The sequence below is a fragment of the Dendrobates tinctorius genome, unplaced genomic scaffold (genome assembly GCF_039654945.1).
Source record: "Dendrobates tinctorius isolate UK_male_01 unplaced genomic scaffold, ASM3965494v1 ptg000208l, whole genome shotgun sequence".
Lineage (NCBI taxonomy): Eukaryota > Metazoa > Chordata > Amphibia > Anura > Dendrobatidae > Dendrobates > Dendrobates tinctorius.
In genome coordinates, this window is record NW_027361875.1 from 1972613 (window position 1) to 1997881 (window position 25269).

Below are 25269 nucleotides of genomic sequence, written 5' to 3' on the forward strand. Positions count from 1 at the left end.
CTGCGACCAGGAGAAAGAGAAGGTAACTTTGGGTGAAAGACTGAATCCATCCCAGATTGCATGTACAAGGGGCCGGGGTGTCTACAGACTGTGTTTAGTGGGTGAGTTTGGTCTTGACTACCACCCCGGTGCGCCTTGTATTACATAAGTACGCAGCGTCAAACACTCAGCATTTCCAGATCGTTGACATATACCCTAATACTTTAAGAAAGAAGTATATAATGGTATATTGATCTTTATGAAAGACTAGTAAAGAAATGATGCCACCTCCTCAGCTACAGGCCTAAGGACGTATTTTAATTGACCACATTTCAACATTTATTTTTTTATTTATTGGCCTTTGGCTTGATCTCGAGCCATGGTGACTCAAAAGATGAATGATCTATAGGAAGATTGATCTTGTGCAAGCCTAGATAGGTCCACCAGGATCTCCTGCGCCGTTATCTTGATTGTATGCAGCGTTGGAGTAGTTTGGGTCCACCAGCGAAAATCATTCTTGGGGCCCATCATGCTTAAGGGGTACCAGCTGCAGAGACTTCCCTTAGCTTCCATCTAGTCTAGCTGATAAACAGGGATTTTTTTTCAACTATATACCTGTTCAAACAATCACCTGACAAACCAGAAAATTGCTCATTTGTTGGGTGCAATGATTTTTACGCTTGATATATAAACATCCTTATCGGCAGCAGATATTTTTGTGTAGATAAGACAAGTGCTGCAGAGAAAAATGATATTCTATAAGCACAGAAAAACTGTAGTAATTAGACATGCAATCACTAGACACAGGATACACACACCAGTCACATGACATACCCATGAGTCACACACTAGACACAGGTTACATACACAACAGTCACACAATCACACAGTGGACACAGGATACATACACACCAGACACAGCATATAGACCAGTCACACACTAGATACATGACATACACACGCACCAGACACAGGATTAGAGATTGGCTGACCCCTGGATGTTCTGGTCCAGCTGAACAGTTAAAAAAAAGTTTGAGTTCGGGTACCAGTATAGTACCCGGACCCCATTCACTTGAATGGGGACCCAAACATCCAGTGTTTAAAACGCTGCCTTGTGCCTGACAATGCAGAAAACACCGCTTCTGATCGGCGGTAAAATCGTCACTGCCGCAGACAGTTCCCACTCTGTAAAATGACAGCGTGAGTCCGCAGCTGTGATCGGAGGTAGAAACTTTACCTCTGGTCACTGGCGTCGGCTAATGGGACTATGGCTCCCATCAGCCTATGCCTGCTGCCACTAATAACAGCGACAACAGGAGCGGCTGATGGGAGTATTCATAAGCCTGCACTCTAAATAAATTAATAAAACGGGGTGGGTTCCCCTGTACTGAACTGACAGCTGGGGTCTCCAACCAGCCTTGCTAAAGCAGATAGCAAGGGGCTGGTATTTTCATACTGGTAAGGGGCCATTGTGTCACGATCCATTTCTGGATCTGTGTCAGAGTCTGGACTCTCTTATATAAACCTTTTTCCTTTCTGGCCCTCGGGGGTTAATATGTGTTTTTGCCCCCGGTGGCCGCTGGTGTTACTACAACTGTAGTTGGTCAGCTGCTGGGTTCCCCCCCCCTCGGTGGCCGCTGGTGTTACTGCATTTTTAGTTAGTCAGCAGGTGGTGACTACTCCAACTTCCCTTTATAAGCCCACCTGGTGCTGCAGATTACTGTTGGCAATACTGGTCATTTGAGTAATTTGTTAACCAACCTTGGTGAAGACTGGAACTACCTGGTGCAGAGGAGGTTCAGCTTATCTGGAGCAGTGGTGTTGCTGCTGGATGCTGATCGGGTGCCTTACTCTGCTGCTTGGAGCATTGGCAGCAGATAAAGCTAAGTTTTGGTTTTTGGTTACATTCACCCCGTGGTGTCTGTTTTATCTTTCCTTTGGTTTGCAGTGCGGTTCACTTTATTCCCTGTCTCACCTCCTGGGAAGGGGGTTGGGGGTTTAGCTCAGGGCTAACAGGAGATAGGGACAGGTCGGGGACTTGGGCCTCTCTACAATCAAGTGTACCCCCAAGTTAAGGAAAGTCAGGGTACCTCCTTAGCCTGAGGGGCAGTTCAGGGGCCCAGGTTCCTCGTCTTCTGTTTTTCCACTACTGCCCCGTGACACATTGATATTTGTTCTCCCCCAGCCTAAATACAGCAGTCCATAGTCACCCAGAAAAGGCACAATTCTGGCGCTTTGCCCAGCTCTTCACACTTTTCCATGTAGCGATGGCAAGTGAGGTCTATATTTGTGACGTTGATGTCACCTTTGTCTATAAGACACCTATCCATTACTAATCCTATAGTTATATGGTAAATAACCAGAATAAAGTCCTTTAATGTAAAGAATGACACAGACTCGTTTAATGATTCTAAATTAAAAGTACACTCACGTCATCGCCCATTCTACTGAAGCCATGATCTCCTGTAATAAAACAAAAATAAAAAAACAACCAAATCCCTCACCTGTCCGACGTTCTGTCCCACACCGTAATCCATGTCTGGGGTATAAACAGTTTTCATCCTGGACGGTGACAAGATGCGACTGTCGAAGCTGCGAACCACTCAGGATTGAACTGAGCAGCGGTGATGTCATTGAGGTTATCGCCGGTCACTGAGTCTGTGTTCTCAGCAGGACCCCAGAACTGCAGTGACCTCTGTGAGATCCCCGCTAGCAGTGTGAGAAAGTCTCATGGTGCAACGCTGAACTCAGAGAATTCACTGCAGCTCACTTTGAGAAATTTCTCACGGAGAAGTCACCTCTGCACCAAGGTTTTTTTCTCACTCCCCCCTTCTCCACACAACCCCTCATCAACCCTGTCTTCACACAGTCCCTCATCATTCCTCCCTTCTTTACACAGCCTCTCATCACCCCTTCACTTTCCACAAAGCCCATCATCCCTTTTTCTCCACAAAGCCCATCACCCCCCTTTTCCACAAAACCTCTCATCATCTCCCCTTCTCCACATAGTCCATCATCATCCTCCTTCTCCACACAGCCCCCTCCTTCTCCACACCACCCCACATCATCCTCAACCACACAGCTCCTCATCATCCCACTTCTCCACAGTCCATCATCCTCCTCCTTTACAACGCAGCCCCTCATCATCCTCCTCCACACAGTCCCCCTCATCATCCTCCTTCTCCACACAGCCACCTCATCATTCTCCTTCTCCACACAGCCCCTCATCATCCTCCTTCTCCACACAGCCCATCATCACCTTCCCTATGCAGCCCCACTCAAGTTGCATCAACCCTTTCCAAAATACAACCTCAGAGCCTCACACTGAGTCCTGTGTCCTCATTCCCATCTGTATATGGGTCCATTGTGCAGCTCCCTCAGTCCTCTCCTCACAGGGCTCCATGCTGCAGCCTCTCATTTCCTTTCTCTCCAGCAACCTGAGCACAGCGCTGCTTCCTGCTCTCGGGTCTTCACTGGACAGAGTGAGGCCCCGCCCCTTCCAGTGACATAATTCCCCCCAAAAATCAACTCCGTTCTAGATGTTCCTGTGCTGTGTGCAGTCAGCCTGTGATTTTGCTGTGCGAGTGCACGTGAGTTATTCCATTCCCAGTGCCGGCCGCAGTCTGCACTGCTCAGTAACAAGTGACATGCAGTGAGCGCTTTCTCATCACCTACTGCCGCTGCTTCTACTGATCTCATCGAGCACTGCGCAGCTGAGAGAGCAGTGAGTGCATTGAGATCAGTAGAAGCGGCAGCAGCAGATGATGAGAAAGCGCTCACTGCATGTCACTTGTTACTGAGCAGTGCAGACTGCGACACCAGGAATGGAATAAGGCTCTCACTTCTCGGTGCAGGTGATATAAATACAGGACAGAGCAGGCACTAATGTAAGGGAGGCAGGAGTTGTGGAGCTGGTCAGGGGGTGGGGCCCACCGGAGAATTCTCTGATTTCCCGGTGGGCCAGTCTGACCCTAAAGGGCATGTCACACTCAGCGATATCGCTAGCAATATCGCTATAACTTGTGACGTTATAGCGATATTGCTAGCGATATCGCTGTGTCTGATACTTACCTTCAACCCGCTCCCCCGCTGGTTATCGCTGATCGCGCGAGAACAGGCTGGACTGTTTCTCGCCGGTCACTTCCTGCGGCGCTTCCTGCTGTGACGATGAGCGACGCGTGGAGCCGGGCGGGAGGACGCAGGATCGCCTGGTGTGACAGGTAAGTAGCGACCCGCGACCCCTGCGATGTCGCTAGTGAGATCTGCCTGTGTAGCAGCTCACTAGCGACCACTTAGCGATGTACCAGCGATCCTGACCGCGTCATATCACTGGTCGGGATCGCTGGTACATCGCTAAGTGTGACAGTACCCTAATTGTATGAAGTCAGCAGGTTGCTGGTCTTTCTCTTTGCATTTTTCCTTCTATTCTTCCAACCATGAAGTCCTTCTCCAGTGATTGCTTCCTTTGTATGATGTGTCCAATTTAAGCACGTTATAGCTTGGTGATCCTTGTGTGAGCAGGTTGTGGGATGCAGTGACGCAAGAGAGGCAGAGCAAGGGTTAACAATTTTAATTTAACAAGTGGATACACCATGCAGGGAGACAAGTGGTTAAATGGAAAATAAACAGTTCAATAGCAAGGAATATGCAGAGTTTATGAACAATGAACAAGGTAAGGAGATGGTTCTTTTTAAACACTTATCACACTTATTATGTCAGGAGTCTCTCAGGTTGTGGATGCTGCTTGGAAGTCAGTAGCGCCAACAACGGCTGGCACAGTTCTTGTTCAATGCGGTCCTGTAGGCAACGGTGGTCCGTCTTCTTGCGGCAGTGGTCGGTCTCTGGTACCATCCGCTAAGCCCCTAGTCCATGAATTGACGCAGCCGCAGTCAACAAGGCCACATCACTGTTAGAGTCCAACGTGGGCAGAAAAGTATAGACCGGCAAGGTAGTCTGCCAGCGTCGGTTCAGTACCTGGCTCTCTATACGGCACGTGCGCGGTACTCACGATCACGGAGTGTATGGCATCTTGCTCTCTCAGACTTTCGCTGGTGGCGACGGGAGTAAATGGATGCAGCCCTGCATGGCGCACCTCTCATTCCTGCCAAAACTGACTGCTTCCGCGTGTGCTCGGCTGCCCCTTAGCCACGCCTCTAGCTCCCGGGTCACCAGGTTGATCCAGTCCCTTATTTTTTCCCCCGGACAACAGAGGAGACAGCCTCAGTGGTTCCGGACCCGGCGCAGGACAGGTACCCGCAGCCTGGTCTTCCTCCTTACACTTGTTTCAAGTGACATATCTGGCTTGATTTGTTTCAAAATGTGTTTGTTCTTCTTGCCATCCATGGTATTGATAGCATTCTTCTCCAGCACCACATTTCAAAGGTGTCCATTTCGACATATACTGTAGCGCATTATATAAGAGATGTTTATATTCAATGATCAGAGAGCGAGGATTGTTTAGTCAGAGGAATTTTCCATTAAAATGAAAATATTAGTTTACCTACTTCATTCAGCACTGACATAAGCATATTTTTCTATAAATATATTTGAATATTCATGCTATTTCACATCCACCATTTATAGAACGAGCCACCACTGAGAAAACCATGTAATGCTCATTCTCTGGCATTTTAAAAGCAGAAACTACAAAGATCATATTGTCATCTGTACATTTAAACCTAATCCTACAAATGTCTGTAAATGTATCCTGGCTTATGCATGTTACTTATGAGGATGAGGAACTTTTGTACATCCCCACATGAGTTATTTAGCGTTTTTTGATCAAGCTGTTTCCTAACATTTTGGGAGGAGGTGCTGTGACTTATGTACAACGTTCATTTACAGAATTTAATACAATACATATTTTATATATGAATTAATAATACATCAACATAACAGCCATTTACAGATCTCTGGTTTTTAAGTGAAGTATAGTTGATACTTTACTGACAGTCTCTAGTTTTGTTTTCTTAAAAAAAAAGTCTAGCAAATCCTTTGTGGAAACATCTTTAATATACTTTAATATCCTGGGTTTAAAGGTTCGGAGATCCCCAAAATTTTGTTGAAATCATTACCATTGGCTATAGCTCAAAAGGCAGAGGAAGACGTATTTTAGCCCCGAGATCCCAGGAACACTCTGTAAACAGAATTATGGCGCATTTAGACAACTGAATGTTTGGCGGATGAGTATTCATAGGATTATCTACCCATTTAAACTTGCTGGCGATCTTTTGGCGAATGAGCTCATTCATTGGGCGATAATGAACCTATGCTAACAATTTTTTTTTTTTTAAATCACTTATTGACAGCACTTTGACCCATGTAAATGGGAAATATGCTGCTGATAACATGATACTGTATGGGGACAGAACAATGATATGAGGGATGGTCCTGTTTGGCAGCCTTTGTAAACAGTCCGGTCCAGTAATTGACATTGAACGACTTGTTATGTAATTGATCAGTGCTCGATAAGGTGCATTCACAGGCTCAAAATGGACTGTCTGCATGCAGCATTAGACTGGTTCATCAGAATACTAGGAGATCCCCCATTAGACTCAACGTCTGACACAATAATGGGTCCCAACGGTAAAGCAACAAAAATCCTGCCACTACAGACCATTTCTTGAATGGTCACTGTCAATTCACCAAACTACATAATTCAATAGCATAAGTGAATAAAAGAAACTGTGTAATATATTTTACTGCTTCTATCTCCCCTTATGAGCCTCTTCTTCCCCTCAGCATCCTAAATTCACCATGCATTCTGGAAAGAAGAAAGCTCAAATCCATCTGGTTAAAGCAAGACAGACAACTACAGGGACAGGCTGCACCTCTTTTATACTCCATGACAATGATTCCCAACCTTTATTACGTCGGGTGCCACATTCTGCTTTGAGAAGACAATTAGGTCGTGCCGCAGGATCACCTCTGAAATGCTGATTTTGAGACATGGTTTAATTTATAAGAGAATCTTTCAGCAGGTTATTGGTATTTAATCTGAGACCAGCATAATATAGAGTAAGACAGCCTGATTACAGGGATATTTCACTTACTGGGTTGTGTGTTGTAGTTTCAATACAATTAGTGTTTTATCAGCAGGAGATTATCACTACAGGAATAGGTGTTGTGTCCCGGTCAGTCCAGATAATCTGTGTAACCCTACCCCCACCACTGATTGGCAGCTTACTGGCAGTGTAAACAGGAAGCTGCCATTCTGATGTGTGGACGGGGATATACACAGCTCCTCATTCTGACCACTGCAAAATTAACAGCAGAGAAAACAGTGATTCTATCAAAATTGCAGCAAGCAGCCCAATAAGTGACACGTCACTGCAATCAGGGTCTCTGCCCTTACATCATGATGCGCTCAGATCCCATAGCAAAAATCTGCTGACCGATTCAATTTAACAACTCCCTTTTTACATTCAAAGAACTGTCCCAACTAAACATATACTATTAGAAGTATGTTATCAGGATCTCCACTGCAAGCGCAATGACGACAATTAATTTTGCAATTCAGTCAAAAATCAGACCTAACGTGTACCAATAGGAACCCCCAGTTCAACACTAACTGCAGGCCACATATTGCATTTTAAGGGGGTACAGAATGAAGATTATTTCTGGGGTAAAAGATCCTAGGGTGAAATTATTCTGTGTCTCATGTTTTGTCTGAAGTGTTCTGAATATCCTTTATTATTAGTCCACATGGTCTCTATCTTGTAAAAAAGTTTGATTTTTGGAGGAAATAAAACGCAGCAGCCAGAACAACCCAAAATGGCTACGGTAAATAGAAAAAAAAAATATTATTTGTATAATTACTCTATAACTGGAATACCGTAAATTATAAAATCGGTTTTGTCCTATTAATACCAGATTTTTAAAAAAATGTATTAAAATTTTTAATTATTTCCTTCCTTAATGGATTTAACCAAATATTCAGAAATTCAAATTCACTTTAAAATTTGGCTAAATACAACATTAATTTGTGTAAAAGGAAAAGAACTACGGTAGCTGTGGGATTGTGAGTAAATTAGTAAGTGACGAATTAACGAGGGTTTCTGTAAACGTTATAATGTGTCATTGTTACAATCATTTATCAAAGCTGGAAATGGCGTTGCATGTACAGTAATGTCTGGTGCCACCTTCACTTTGCAATAAGACAGGACAAAGTTCTGTATTGTATGGAAGCCTGGCAGTATTTAAAAAGGAGAAGAGAAGCCATAGCTTTGTCTCACAACAGTGTTAATATTGTGTATATCTTTGGAAGCCATTGTGACACAAGGCGGTTACTTCATCTATACTGAGGCTGGACAGTAGTTCCAAGTCTAAAGTAATATATATGTTTTTCTTTGGCTGTGCCAGTGCCAAGAGTTCTCAGAGCTTAGTGCAAACACAAAAAAACTATTTGTAAGACATGCCATCCCATGATTTGGGAGAGAAAAAACAGGCCAATTACAGAAAAATCACAAGCAACTTATAAATTACTTCCATTGAAGTCTATGGGGTTAACGTTGTGACCAAAAATCCAAGAGTGTTGGATTTAACCAACAGTCGCATCACAACTGGTGCAGGTGGCAATGTCACGAAATTGACATTCATCAAATTCAATAGCATAATGCTACACAGTGATCTTTCCAAGTAACCAGATCTAGCCCAATTCTTCATCTAACCAGATTTCAGAGCTTAAATTTATGTAAAAATCAAAGTAACTTTGATTTACTATCCAACTTTCATGTAGGTTTACCATTATTATACAAAACAGAGGATGTCTATTATATTTTTTATAGGCTTAGCCATTTTTGCTAAACAGATTAAATATGGTCCTAGTATAGCAATATTAGGTATCATGCTACTAAGCGCTATATCAATGAGTCACCAAAGGAGTCTTGTAAGCCTTCAACATCACCAAGTGTATAAAGTTACCTCTAGTACATGTGTGTTACAGTCTCATTAAAATCTAAAGGTTAATGTTTCTCCTCATGGGGAGTGACATGCCAGGGTAAGGAGACTTATAGGCCGTGCAATGCTCCTCTGGGAAAATTAAACATGCAAATAGTCTCTTCAGAGAGTAAGAGAACTTGATCTCTAGTGGCACTGCTCTGCCTATAAGCCTCCTTTTCCTGGCATGTCAGGCATGTCACTCTCCATAAGGAAAAAGGATACCCCTTATACACCAGTCAGAGGCCTCTCTCCTAGCCAAATCAGATCTCATGTGCATTGAGGAGAGGAAACACCCCAAAACACATGTCATGTGGCAAGGCTCGTTAAAGGGTCGATGCTGATTTTTAGGATTTCTACTTCCTATAGGTGGCGCTAGAGTTCTAGTCCTCTTCCTCTCTGAAGAGGCAATTTGCATAATCAAATTAAAGAAGTTGTTCGGTTTGAGTAAAAACCATCTACGTATATCACACATCCTTTGGTGAGGAGTTGGAAAAAGCAATCAGTTGCTACAGTGGGGCAAAAAAGTATTTAGTCAGTCAGCAATAGTGCAAGTTCCACCACTTAAAAAGATGAGAGGCATCTGTAATTTACATCATAGGTAGACCTCAACTATGGGAGACAAACTGAGAAAAAAAAATCCAGAAAATCACATTGTCTGTTTTTTTTTTCATTTTATTTGCATATTATGGTGGAAAATAAGTATTTGGTCAGAAACAAAATTTCATCTCAATACTTTGTGATATATCCTTTGTTGGCAATGACAGAGGTCAAACGTTTTCTGTAAGTCTTCACAAGGTTGCCACACACTGTTGTTGGTATGTTGGCCCATTCCTCCATGCAGATCTCCTCTAGAGCAGTGATGTTTTTGGCTTTTCGCTTGGCAACACGGACTTTCAACTCCCTCCAAAGGTTTTCTATAGGGTTGAGATCTGGAGACTGGCTAGGCCACTCCAGGACCTTGAAATGCTTCTTACGAAGCCACTCCTTCGTTGCCCTGGCGGTGTGCTTTGGATCATTGTCATGTTGAAAGACCCAGCCACGTTTCATCATCAATGCCCTTGCTGATGGAAGGAGGTTTGCACTCAAAATCTCACGATACATGGCCCCATTCATTCTTTCATGTACCCGGATCAGTCGTCCTGGCCCCTTTGCAGAGAAACAGCCCCAAAGCATGATGTTTCCACCACCATGCTTTACAGTAGGTATGGTGTTTGATGGATGCAACTCAGTATTCTTTTTCCTCCAAACATGACAAGTTGTGTTTCTACCAAACAGTTCCAGTTTGGTTTCATCAGACCATAGGACATTCTCCCAAAACTCCTCTGGATCATCCAAATGCTCTCTAGCAAACTTCAGACGGGCCCGGACATGTACAGGCTTAAGCAGTGGGACACGTCTGGCACTGCAGGATCTGAGTCCATGGTGGCGTAGTGTGTTACTTATGGTAGGCCTTGTTACATTGGTCCCAGCTCTCTGCAGTTCATTCACTAGGTCCCCCCGCGTGGTTCTGGGATTTTTGCTCACCGTTCTTGTGATCATTCTGACCCCACGAGGTGGGATTTTGCGTGGAGCACCAGATCGAGGGAGATTATCAGTGGTCTTGTATGTCTTCCATTTTCTAATTATTGCTCCCACAGTTGATTTCTTCACTCCAAGCTGGTTGGCTATTGCAGATTCAGTCTTCCCAGCCTGGTGCAGGGCTACAATTTTGTTTCTGGTGTCCTTTGACAGCTCTTTGGTGTTCACCATAGTGGAGTTTGGAGTCAGACTGTTTGAGGGTGTGCACAGGTGTCTTTTTATACTGATAACAAGTTTAAACAGGTGCCATTACTACAGGTAATGAGTGGAGGAAAGAGGAGACTCTTAAAGAAGAAGTTACAGGTCTGTGAGAGCCAGAAATCTTGATTGCTTGTTTCTGACCAAATACTTATTTTCCACCATAATATGCAAATAAAATGAAAAAAAACAGACAATGTGATTTTCTGGATTTTTTTTTTCTCAGTTTGTCTCCCATAGTTGAGGTCTACCTATGATGTAAATTACAGACGCCTCTCATCTTTTTAAGTGGTGGAACTTGCACTATTGCTGACTGACTAAATACTTTTTTGCCCCACTGTATATCTGGAAGAATTAGCTATCAAGGGCTTATTTTTCCCTAAAGTGATGATGCAGAGGAAAGTAGACATTACACAACTGTCAGAATCAATGAGATAGCCAAGACGGCTAATTAAAACTTCCCGATAAGGCCTGTTTCACACATCCGTTTGTCACCATCAGTCAAAATCCGCTGTTTTGGAAAAAAACGGATCCGCCATTTTTCTTTGCGGATCCGTTTTTTTCCCCATTCACTTTCATTATCGGCAGATTTTGACTGATGATCGTCCGTTGCGTCCGTATTTGTGCGGATCCGCCAAAATTTTGGCGTCCGCTGAGATCACCGAACGGACCATGCAACGTTTTTTTGCTGTCCGGATCCGCATTTTCTCCTTTTAACCCTGAATCAAGTCTCGCTGCTGGATGAAAATTCTCTCTCTCTCTCTCTCCTTACCCGCCACCTCCTTCATTCCTCACCCGATCTCCAGCCACATCTCTCCCACCGTCTCTCATCACACGATCTCCTCCCTCATGGTCTCTCATTGCGCGATCTCCTCCCTCATGGTCTCTCATCGCGTGCTCACCCACATCCCGCGAGATGATCGCTCACCGCAGATGCTCTTCCGGATACCACTACATCCGGCGGTATTAATATTTTATTTTTTTGCTTTTTTCCCAGGCGCGGTTCCTTTAAATTTTTACCATCGGCGGATCTGTACATCCGCCGATCCGCTGACCCCCGTTTCTGTCAGTCCGCCTGCGGATCCGTTTTCCGCTATTTTGGCGGATTTAGACTGACAGAAAAAACTGATGTCTGAAACAGGCCTAAAGGCCCCGTCACACTAAGCGATCTCGGTAGCGAGATCGCTGCTGAGTCACAACTTTTGTGACGTAACAGCGATCTCACCAGCGAGATCGGTGTGTGACAGCGATCAGCGAGTGGCCCTCCTGCCGGTATCGCTGATCGCTGGAAGAAACCTCTGGACATTTCTTTGGTCGCTGGTCTCCCGCTGGCCAGCACGCATCGCTGTGTGTGACAGGCGGGAGACCACCGATCAGGTGTAAAAAATAAAAAAAATAAAAAATATAGTTATTCTCACCTTCCGACGTCCCATTCAGCCATCCTGCCTCTCTCCACGCTCCGGTCCCAGTGATCCTTTGCACGAATGACCGCGAGACTTTGTTATCCCCCGAGACCGTGACATCTCGCGGTCATTCTCGCAAAGGCTCACTGGGACCGGAGCGTGGAGAGAGGCGGGATGGCTGAACGGGACGTCGGAAGGTGAGAATAACTATATTTTTTATTTTGATTCTATTTTTTACAGGGATGGCCAGCGATGCCGGGCGCTCGGCATCGCTGTGCTGATCGCTGGTGAAGCTGTCTGTGTGACAGCTCACCAGCGATCACATAGCGACTTACTAGCGATCCTGACACCTTAATATCGGTGTCGGGATCGCTGGTAAGTCGCTTAGTGTGACGGGGCCTTAAGTTGCTACGACACATCAGAGGTTACCCCCAAAATAGGATTATACTCTAAAAGCATAGAGAGGCAACAAGTCTGGACAGAAGCTTTGGTCAAATTTTGGTTTCCTTCACCTGTCCCTAAGTGGAGAATAAAATCATGGAAACTACTAGAGATGGACTATGTATTATGACATTATAAATAGAGGACTTGTCACTCTCTGAAATCGCACAAATAGCCAAAAAACAGAACCTGAAAATGTCCTAGTTACCATTAAGTCATATTTATGTGTTGTGTGAGCATTTATCAAGTCTTTTCATCCACGCAGGGGTGATAAGAACAATGCAGACCACTTTTGCATTGTTTAAAGCACGATAATTAAAACACAAAAAAACCCTGTTAAAATAATATCCTTTCCTAGCAGAATTTCAACTATGGCTGCCAGTTCTAGCTCAAACGCCAGAAAAACATAGCCCCCTGATGTTTTAGGCAGGACGATGTGCTGCCTAGGAAGATGACCTTTTGTGCTGCATAAAAAATCATCTCACCTGATGAACGATCATTTTGCTCACTCATTGGGTGATCCGCAGTCTGTTTACATGGCAAGATTATCGTGAAATCAGCATGCTTTCCTCCTTTCTATAAATTAACCACACTTATGTTGTGTTTTTTCTTCTCCATTAGTTTTTAATAAGTGACCGGGACAGAGATCCACAGTGCAATCCTCATTGCTCCAGAACACAGTCCAAACCTGTATGCGCTTCAGATGGTCGAACATATGAATCTATGTGTGATTACCAAAGAGCCAAGTGCAAGGATTCTGCCCTTAGCGTTGCTCATCGAGGAAGGTGCAAAGGTAACAAGAGGAGTCGATCCACTTTATATTCTTTACAGACACACTGTATTACATTAATATCCTGACACTGAGCCTGCTCATCTTTTATCCATCATGATTAGTGTTGAGCATTCCGATACCGCAAGTATCGGGTATCGGCCGATACTTGCTGTATCGGAATTCCGATACCGACTTCCGATATTTTTTCAATATCGGAATTCGGCATCGGAATCGGAAGTTCAAAGTTGATTGACAGCCTGACGTCATCATGATGCGCGGTGTGTGCGCATCATGATGCGCCGTCTTTCGGGCCTTCCGGGGGTCTCTGCCGGCCTGCCGGGGGGCTGTGTGGACTGCCCGGGGTCTGTACCGGCCTGCCGGGGGGCTGTGCCGGCCTGCCGGTGGTCTGTGCACCCTGTGGGGGTCTGTACCGGCCTGCCGGGGGGCTGTGCCGGCCTGCCGGTGGTCTGTGCACCCTGTGGGGGTCTGTACCGGCCTGCCGGGGGGCTGTGCCGGCCTGCCGGGGGGCTGTGCTGATGTCCGGGGGTCTGTGCAAGCATCGTCCGATGGGACTACAAGTCCCATCGGGCGATGCCTGATACCATGACAGTGATTGACACATTAGCCAATGATGGGACAGTAGTAGTCCCATCATCCGGCTAATGTGTTAAATGTTAAAAAAAAAAAAAAAAAAAAAATACTACATACATACTACATACATACTACATGCATGCTACATACATACTACATGCTACATACATACTACATATATACTACATGCATGCTACATACATACTACATGCTACATACATACTACATATATACTACATACATACTACATACATGCTACATACATGCTACATACATACTGCATGCTACATACATACTACATACATACTACATACATACTACATACATACTACATGCATGCTACATACATACTACATACATACATACTACATGCTACATACATACTACATGCATGCTACATGCATGCTACATACATACTACATGCTACATACATACTACATACATACTACATACATACTACATGCTACATACATACTACATATATACTACATGCATGCTACATACATACTACATGCTACATACATACTACATATATACTACATGCATGCTACATACATACTACATGCTACATACATACTACATATATACTACATACATACTACATACATGCTACATACATGCTACATACATACTGCATGCTACATACATACTACATACATACTACATACATACTACATGCATGCTACATACATACTACATGCATACATACTACATGCATGCTACATACATACTACATGCATGCTACATGCATGCTACATACATACTACATGCTACATACATACCACATACATACTACATACATACAACATACATACTACATGCTACATACATACTACATATATACTACATGCATGCTACATACATACTACATGCTACATACATACATACTACATACATGCTACATGCTACATACATACTACATATATACTACATGCATGCTACATACATACTACATATATACTACATGCATGCTACATACATACTACATATATACTACATGCATGCTACATACATACTGCATGCTACATGCATGCTACATACATACTACATACATACTACATGCTACATACATACCACATATATACTACATACATACAATACATTCATACAATACATACATAGACATACAGTACATATAACATAGAGTAACATACTTACCAATACTTGTCACATTGTTCCCCGAAGCCATTGTCTTTTCCGGAATAAATATTAACATAACAAACCACAAAAATACTCACCCACGATCCGAAGCAGTCCACGAGTGTGTCCCACGACGATCTTGGGTAGAGAACTGCAGCATCAGATGATGCTGCCGTTCTCTACGGGCTGCAGGAATCCAATGACGGAAGGTAGGTATCCTTCCGCACTGTATTCCTCCGCCACTTAAAAAAAAAAAAGTCCCTAGTCTCACTTTATGCCATTGCTGTGTGGGAATTTCCCACGCAGCAATGGCATAAAGTGAGACTAGGGACTTTTTTTTTTTTTAAGTGGCGGAGGAATACAGTGCGGAAGGATACCTACCTTCCGTCATTGGATTCCTGCAGCCCGTAGAGAACGGCAGCATCATCTGATGCTGCAGTTCTCTACCCAAGATCATCGTGGGACACACTCGTGGACTGCTTCGGATCGTGGGTGAGTATTTTTGTGGTTTGTTATGTTAATATTTATTCCGGAAAAGACAATGGCTTCGGGGAACAATGTGACAAGTATTGGTAAGTATGTTACTCTATGTTATATGTACTGTATGTCTATGTATGTATTGTATGAATGTATTGTATGTATGTAGTATATATGTGGTATGTATGTAGCATGTAGTATGTATGTAGTATGTATGTAGCATGCATGTAGCATGCAGTATGTATGTAGCATGCATGTAGTATATATGTAGTATGTATGTAGCATGCATGTAGTATATATGTAGTATGTATGTAGCATGTAGCATGTATGTAGTATGTATGTGGTATGTATTTAGCATGTAGTATGTATGTAGCATGCATGTAGTATATATGTAGTATGTGTGTAGCATGTAGTATGTATGTAGTATGTATGTGGTATGTATGTAGCATGTAGTATGTATGTAGCATGCATGTAGCATGCATGTAGTATGTATGTAGCATGCATGTAGTATGTATGTAGTATGTATGTAGTATGTATGTAGCATGCATGTAGTATGTATGTAGTATGTATGTAGTATGTATGTGGTATGTATGTAGCATGTAGTATGTATGTAGCATGCATGTAGCATGCATGTAGTATGTATGTAGCATGCATGTAGTATGTATGTAGTATGTATGTAGTATGTATGTAGCATGCATGTAGCATGCATGTAGTATGTATGTAGTATGTATGTAGCATGCAGTATGTATGTAGCATGCATGTAGCATGCATGTAGTATGTATGTAGTATGTATGTAGCATGCAGTATGTATGTAGCATGTATGTAGTATGTATGTAGTATATATGTAGTATGTATGTAGCATGTAGTATGTATGTAGCATGTAGTATGTATGTAGCATGCATGTAGTATATATGTAGTATGTATGTAGCATGCATGTAGTATGTATGTAGCATGTAGTATGTATGTAGCATGTAGTATGTATGTAGCATGCATGTAGTATGTATGTAGTATGTATGTAGTATTTTTTTTTTTTTTTTTTTTTTTTAACATTTAACACATTAGCCGGATGATGGGACTACTACTGTCCCATCATTGGCTAATGTGTCAATCACTGTCATGGTAGCAGGCATCGCCCGATGGGACTTGTAGTCCCATCGGACGATGCCTGCACAGACCCCCGAAGCCTGCACAGACCACCGGCAGGCCGGCACAGCCCCCCGGCAGGCCGGCACAGCCCCCCGGAGCCTGCACAGACCACCGGCAGGCCGGCACAGCCCACCGGAGCCTGCACAGACCACCGGCAGGCCGGCACAGCCCCCTGGCAGGCCGGCACAGACCACCGGAGCCTGCACAGACCCCCTGGCAGGCCGGCACAGCCCCCCGAAAGGCCCGTACAGACCCCAGAGAGGCTGTACAAGGCAAAAACAGGGTTTTTCTTATTCCGATACCGGAAGTCCCATAGACTTGAATGGGACTTCCGGTATCGGAATCGGCGATACCGATACTTTTTTTAAAGATCGGCCGATCCATTCCGATCCGATACTTTGAAGTATCGCACGGTATCGCTCAACTCTAATCATGATAAAATTTTAGGAGAAGTCTCAATTCATACATGTATACAGTGGCATATTGCTTTTCCATTATAGACACTAAAGGGACAATAAAGGGAACCAGACAGCTGATATATGCTACTCAATCCAGGGGCAGCACGTATCATACACTGGCTATATGATTTAATTTAACAGTCGGCCACAGATTGGTCTGCACGGGAAAGTTGGACAAGCGGGTCCCTAGAAGCTTCTCCCCACCCACTTCCCAAGAGTGACAGGTCTCTCTCTGCTTGCATGATATTATATAGCTATAATAAAATTGCTATTTTTTTTATATGTTTGGATCGTATTGCTCTCTCGAAAGGATCATCTTTTATTTTTTGTGAGGAATTATTTTGGTCTCCTGTATAGTGAGGGACCCGTTTGTCACTGACAGATAGCATGGAGAAGCCACCAGAGACCCACCTTTTCAACTAGTCTCCAGCATGACATTTAAAAATATTTTAAAATGTTTTTTTCCCAAAACGCTGCAATGTTTGAATGCTGAATACGTTGCTGAAATAATACAGCATGTATCAGCTCTCAGGTTTACTTTCAGACGGACTGTTTCTACACCATCCGAGAAGAAGAAAGGGTAGTAAGCTCACCTGTTGTCGGGACTTCTCCTCATTCCTTCCTGCACGGAGCAAGGGTAGAGCAACCAGTCCAATATCCAAAAAACAGATGAATTCCAGCGGGAAACCAAAAATGCTTAAAAATTGCACATTTATTATTTCACAATTAAAAATATGGAAAAATGTGGTGCACCATTGACATGATTAAGACCTATGTCCAATTTTTAAGCATTTTTGGTTTCCCACTGGAATTCATCTGTTTTTTGGATATTGGACCGGTTGCTTCTACATCAGTCCTAATAAAGAGATCCCTGGAGTAACATGCACCAAATTTATTAAAAGGCGTGCAGCTCCACCAGAAGCGTTACGTCAATCAAGGACTGGTGTACATTTCTAGTGTACGTTACACCACTTTTGTGGCACAAGTTATGATGAATTTGACAGGCGAGATTTATCATGTCCCGTCCCATATCAGCTTTGCCCACTTTAGTGGAGCTGAGCAGGACATATGTTAAAAGGCCAAAAGTTGAAATTTTTTGCACAACTTTAAGATTGCACTAACATTTTTTTAAATTATCCAGAAATCTGGCAAACACTCACTGATGAATTGGGGCCCTTATCTGCCAAAATGTTAACACATGCTAAAACATAAAACCATAGAATTTGATAGAAGAGAACAATGAGGTCTGGTTATCCTGCCATTCTATTGAGTATGTTAAGTATGCTCATATATCCTGACGTCTCCAGTCCGTGAGGAGTCACAAGGGTCTGTGATTAAGAATTTAAGCTTTGTTTTTTACAAGTTCCAGTTACTTTAAATGAAGACGCTCATTCTTGGCGCATTTCATTGCAATAAAAACATCAGAAAGAAAAAAGTATCAAGTAAAACAAAGACCGTCTAGCTGTCTTCTCACTATCGCTATTACGGGTTGAAATGAGAAGTTCAAACGTCAAAATAACTCAATGTCCTAAAGTTTATAACTAGCTGGACTCTAAACTCAAAGTATTTTGTAGAAAATCTTATTCCCCACCAGAGATGAAAAGACACAAAAAATTTCTGGTTAATGAGGTTTTTAGATTTGTGCATGCAATAAGTATTGTTAGGTGTTCTGTGCAATTCTGCACTTTGGTTTCGGTGGCCTGGATCCCTTCAACATGGAAAGAGAGAGACAAGGTACTGTCAGACCTCCCATCTCACACTGGTATTATTGATCATAATATTTGTGACACCAATGATTGTAAGCCATAAGATTGTCGGGCCAACTTTCATATATCATGTATGGCTAGCTTAAGGTCCCCGTACACATCAGACTAATGTCGACCGAACCTGCTGATATCAAATGGTTCCGCAGACAGTCTAATGTGTATGGGGTCCTGGATAACTTATCGTCTGAGGAGATGTCAATCAGCATGTTCAATTTTGGACAGCCTATCACTTTGTTCTCCCGCAGATAAGCAGACACCAGACATCTCAGCCAAACACGTGCTCCAGTGTATGGGACAGCTGGCCAAGATGTCTACTGGCCAAATAATTGGCTAAAGTTTGTTTGACCAACAGCCATCTAATGGCATAGCCTGCTTTAGTCTACTTAAAGGGAACCTGACATGTCCCCATATCCTCCAACCCACAAGCATTTGCATACTTATTTCGAAATCCCCTGACTAAACAAGCCCTTTTTTCTTTTATGTGTTTGACACACAAACAGATGTTTAAAAAATATACAGTATCTTCCTACAGTCCATTTTTCATATGCAAATAAGCTTTTGACTAGTCGATGTGGCATTTGTTTCCCCAGTCTAGTCATCCTGCTCCACATGTTATCACGCCCCTGTGGGATTGATAACATTATCTGCTGCCTGCTATGTGCAAATCTTGCACATGCATGACTTCCTTGCCAACATGTCAATGCGTCTCTGAAGCTGGATGTATACTGGCCAGGTTAAGAGGCGCACTACGCATGTGTGGAAGTGAAGGAGACGGCTGACATCCACAAAGGAGCTGACGATCAGACACTGGAACAGAGCTTCTTCTCTTCCAGACATGCGCCGTGCGACTCTGAAGCCAGGAAGCAAACACCAGCTTCAGAGGCACAATGACATGTAGGTAAGAAAGTTGTGCGCATGTGCGATATTTCAGGGAGCAGGGGATGACAACGGCTCTTGCAAATCATATTTTCATGCCCACAGGTAGATGATAACATGTTGAGTGGTACGACTAGTCTGGGGAAACAAACGCTCCATTGACTAGTCAAAAGCTTCTTTGCATATGAAAAGCAGACTGTATGAAGACTTTTTTTTAAACATCTGTTTATGTATCAAACAGAATAAAGGGATGGTTAGGCAGGAAATTTAGAAAAGAGTATACAAATGCTTTTGGGTTGGAGGACATGGGGGACCTTTCAAATGCATTATTAAAAAGAAGAATATATAAATGGCGGAATAATTACTCTCTCTTTTTTCAAAGATGCTGGACAGAGCAAGTGTCGGCTGGAAAGGGCACAGGCCCTGGAACAAGCAAAGAAGCCGCAGGAAGCAGTTTTCATTCCAGAATGCAATGAGGATGGCTCTTTCACTCAAGTGAGTAAATTATCTCTCTCTCTCTCTCTCTCTATATATATTTTTTTTAATATCCTTCTAACTTTACAGCGTCAACAGAATCCACAGCAATGTACATAGATTGAATCAAATTAAATTATAACAGGTACAAGATTTTAGGAAATATTGGCTAAGAGCTAGTAATGAGCTAACATAATAAATAAACATTACTTACCCATGGAATCCTGTGCCCCAGCCAATGATTTTATTAAATTGGACCTGCAGTGGTGACGTAGCACTCATCATTCATCTGACCGCTGCAGTCCACCACTAGCCTTGGTGGTAATGTCTGCATGTAATACAGCTATCCATTGAGGCTGGAAAGAATGATGGACATCACATCATTATTATAGTTCGGAGGAGACCTAAAGCAGTGGAGCATTAGGAAATTTAATAGGCAAATCACAGTTATTTAATTATGTTGAAGGGGTTGCCCTCTTAATTTGTATTACTCCATAGGCTTAGAAACGTACAAAATAAACTGAGCTTTTAAACACTCCAACTGGTTCCAGGGCTGATCCATAGTTGATCGGCTGCAGCAGCGACGTCATATCTCCAGCATTTCAGCCAATTCCTGGGCGCAGCTACGTTGACATAGCCACTTATCCCAGTGATTGGCTGCAACACTGTAGACATGATGTCACCACTGCAGAAAATCAACACAAACCGCAGTAGATGTGGAGAGCTGGACCCAGGGAAGGTGAATAAAAGCTCAGTTTGTTATTTTATACAATTCTGAGCCTATGGGGTAATAAAAGTAAAAAAAAAATTACAATCCTTTAACATATTTCCAGCTCAAATAAAAACCAAAACTGGACAACCACTTTAGAGGTATTATATGTGGCACCTTTGAAGCATGAAGTATACTAGTAAATTGTATTATTAATATAATTACATTTAATTAGAAATTTAGCTAGATTATACTCTTGAAAGAATTGCTAAAATAAAAATTGTCTAAATATTCTAAATATATATTATTGCTGTTGGTATATCTTAAATTCGCTGTAGGAGTGATGACCAAGTACAGCAGATAAATGTATGACTTTCCTGATGGGGTGCTGGCCAGTAACTAGTAAATGCAGTTTGTTCATATTTATTTATGCCTCCAACCCTGGCAGCCATCACTCCTGAGTCTTCTATAGACAGGAGCATTGATGTGTTCTCCAAGAGCCGCTGCCATACTCCTTTGGTGGCCGCTTTCTTCACCAAGAACAAAAGGTGCAGCAGTTGAAAATCAAAATCCTTAGGCTGGTTTCACACTAGCGTCTTTTAGCGCTGTGCTTCCTATCTTTAACATGGGGGCGCATGGTCTAGCGTATGCATGGGTTCATATGCGTTTTTTTTGTAGTGTGCGCCTAGGCGCGCCGGACGCAATCTGTTGCATTTTTGGTCCGTCCTACCTGTCTCAAAAAAACGCTTGCGCACGGAATGCACAAAAAAAAAATCACATTACAGACTATGGGAACGCAGGCATTTAAAATCGCATGCGTTTTAAGCGTTAACATGGCTAGAAACTGGTTAAAATGCATGCGCCTAAAAAAAGCAAACGCATACAAAATGCATAATGCGGTTTTTGTATGCGATTCTATTGCGCACAAAGCGCAGCGCTAAAAAACACTAGTGTGAAAGTAGCCTTAGAGGTAAATTCCCACATAGTGCATTCACCCTCAGAATCCGCTGAGTTTTACAACGACAGCATAGTGTCTGAGCAGGCTCAAGCTCTGGGTTTGATGTGTGCAGAAATTTAATTAAGGCTATGTGCCCACGTTGCGTGTTAAAACGCACACCAAAAACCGGACTCCTTCCCAGAAATCGAGCGTTTTTTTCCGCGCGATTTCACCGCGATTTTACCGCGATTATGTTCGTGATTTTGCCACGATTTTCGTGTGCGATATTCAAGCACTTTCCAAGCGATTTGAAGCATCGCTTGGAAAGTGATTGACAGGTTGGTCACACTCGTCAAACATAGTGTTTGACAAGTGTGACCAGGTTTTTACTATTGAGGCTGCCTATGCGGCATCAATAGTAAAAGATAAAATGTTAAAATGCTAAAAAAAATAAAAAAATCGGGGTATATTTACCTTCCGGCGTCACGCGCTGCATTCCCGGCCTCAGCGTTCCCAGTGATGCCTTGCGAGACCTGTGATGACGCAGTCTCGCGTTGCTATAGCGATCTCGCGAGATCACTAGAGTCACGCGAGACTACGTCATTACAGGGCCTTGCCGCAAGGCATTACTGGGAACGCTTAGGCCGGGAATGCAGCGCGGGACGCCAGAAGGTAAATATACCCCGATTTTTTATTTTTTATTCTTTTTTTTTTACAGGGGTATGGTACCCAGGGCCTGGAGGACAGTCTCCTCTCCTCCACACTGTGGGTACCAACCGCACATGAGATGCTTAACTTCCCGCATGGTGGGCATAGCCACATGCGGGAAGTAAGCGATTCTCATGCATTCCTATGGGTGCGGAATCGCGGCAATTGTTTGCGATTCCGCACAGAAAAATGAGCATGGTGCGTTTTTCCGCGATGCGATTCCGCCGCGGAAAAAAGCACAGCATTAGCACAGCATGTGCGGAATGCCATAGGAATGCATGGGGGGCGTTCTGTACACAATTTTTAAACATTTTTGCAGCGTTTTCGTGCCAAAAATCGCGGCAAAAATGCTTAAAAATCGCTACGTGGGCACACAGCCTGATGCTGCTCCTCCACTTCCTCTTTACAATGATGTCCACTGTAGTACTGTAAATGCAATGGGAATATCACTGTGGCTTCTCAGCTGTGAGAAGGGTATGTGAACACTACAGCTTTTTTTAGGAGAGTTTGCTCCGAAATCTGCCTATACAAGCAGTTTAAGTATTTTTTAAAGGGTTGCCCATTACCCTATGTTTGGCCCCAGTAAATTAACAACACTTATATTCTCCTCTGGTAACGGCTCTGTTCCAGCAGTATTGGCAAAGGCTCTTGTGACATTGTCATGTCATGCGGTCCCTGCTGCCAATCAGTGCTGGCTTTACTCTTCCCGACTTCGGAAGAATCACATACTATGAAACAGTTATAAGAAGTAACCTGACTATTATTCAGTCAGCTCTGACTGGAAGCCGATAACTACACACGTGGTCAACATTGTTGGTACCCCTCGTTTAATGACAGAAAAACCCACAATGGTGACAGGAATAACTTGAATCTGGCAAAAGTAATAAATCAAAAATGTATGAAAATGAACAAGTGAAAGTCAGACACTGCTTTTCAACCATGCTTCCACAGAATATAAAAAAAAAATGAAACTCATGAAATAGGCCTGGACAGAAATGATGGTAGCCTTAACGTAATAGTTTTCTGCACAACCTTTTGAGGCAATCACTGCAATCAAACGATTCCTGAAACTGTCAATGAGACTTCTGCACCTCTCAACAGGTATTTTGGCCCACTCCTCAAAAGCAAACTGCTCCAGTTGTCTCGTGTATGAACGTTGCCTTTTCCAGACGGCATGTTTCAGCTGTTTCCAAAGATGCTCAATAGGATTTAGGACAGGGCTTGTACATTGTGTAGCATATGGTCAGCTAAGAACGTGGTCGTTAAGTGGGGTGATTTGTCACTGTCGCATTTTCTGTGCATCTGAACATTGTAATTAACGATCTTGATTCTGAAACGTAACAACCTTTGTTTCCTGTAAAGCAATATTTTATTCTGAAAACCTCACATGTTCATTCTAATACCCAAATATCCACACTGAAAATTAAAATTAATACCTAGAATAGATGTAATAAATGCTTTGTGGCCAGCGATTAGATAATGGTTTGGCTTGACAACTATTCTCGACTCCACTGCAAAACAAGGGGTGAATGCAAGCTCAAGTTTCTTTGAAAGTTGTTAGAAGACCCGGTCTGTTGCCTCTACTCTTACTCCCTACTGGTGGGTAATTTGGCAGCTCTCCTATTGTCAGGGCCACATAATTCAGATGAATGATACTTCTGTCCTGGACATATTGTTCTGAACTGGTCCCATCAATCATGTTTTTGGCAATAGCAAGGGTCAGCAAGACTGTAAGAAACAGAAGGCATTTATAAAAACTATGAATTTAATGCACCGAGAAGGCAATCTAATCTTCTGTAACATTATTCAATTATGTGTAAAGAGTTTTTAACTTTTCACCTAAAAGAAAGGAAGAAGGTTGGAGTTTAGCAAAAGCAAAAATACTCATAGATTTAGCCACCTTGCTATCTACATTTAGAACATGGTTGGATCACTGCTGTACATATAACAGGAGTACATCGATTTAATTATTCTCATTAGAAGCTCTCAAAATACCCACTGAAGTAAGAGAATTATGAAGCACAATTTTGTGTGAAAAAGTGAATATTAGGGTTCATCCAATGTCGGTTTTTCAAGTATGAGGTCTATCCGTATTTTTCATGGATGAATGGATCTCATATCTAGCATAATCTATGGGGCTGTTCACAGATCCATTTCTTGCGAGTGTTGAATCAAAAGTCGTCAATATAAATCTATGGATTCGAGAAAAAATGATGAAACTTGGTTCAAACTCTGATGAATCTCGGAAGAAAATCACTAATACCGTTTTTCTTGCACATTATTATTATTTATTTATCTAGCACCATTGATTCCATGGTGCTGTACATGAGAAGGGGTTACATACAAATTACAGATATCACTTACAGTAAACAAACTAACAATGACAGACTGATACAGAGTGGAGGGAGGACCCTGCCCTTTCGGGCTTACATGCTACAGGATGGTGGGGAAGGAGACAGTACGTTGGTGGGTTGCAGCAGTTCCGGTGTTGGTTGAGGTGATATCACCAGTAGTGGTGAGAGAGATGGAGGTAGCGGGGTCATTGCAGGCTGTAGGCTTTCTTGAAGAGGTGGGTTTTCAGGTTCCGTCTGAAGGATCCAAATGTGGTTGATAGTCGGACTTGTTGGGGCAAAGAATTCTAGAGAACAGGGGCTATTCGGGAGAAGTCTTGGAGGC

General features: G+C 43.0%; 1 protein-coding gene across 4 annotated transcripts in view; it reads left to right on the top strand.

Moving 5' to 3' along the window:
* Window positions 1–25269, top strand: part of SMOC1 (SPARC related modular calcium binding 1) — a 351884-nt gene that overhangs the window by 103285 nt on the left and 223330 nt on the right. For all 4 annotated transcript variants that reach the window (XM_073554158.1, XM_073554159.1, XM_073554160.1 and 1 more), the window contains exons 2-3: window positions 13161–13332; window positions 20148–20260. In XM_073554158.1, coding sequence (XP_073410259.1) covers window positions 13161–13332; window positions 20148–20260 — 285 coding nt within the window. The remainder of the gene's footprint in view (window positions 1–13160; window positions 13333–20147; window positions 20261–25269) is intronic.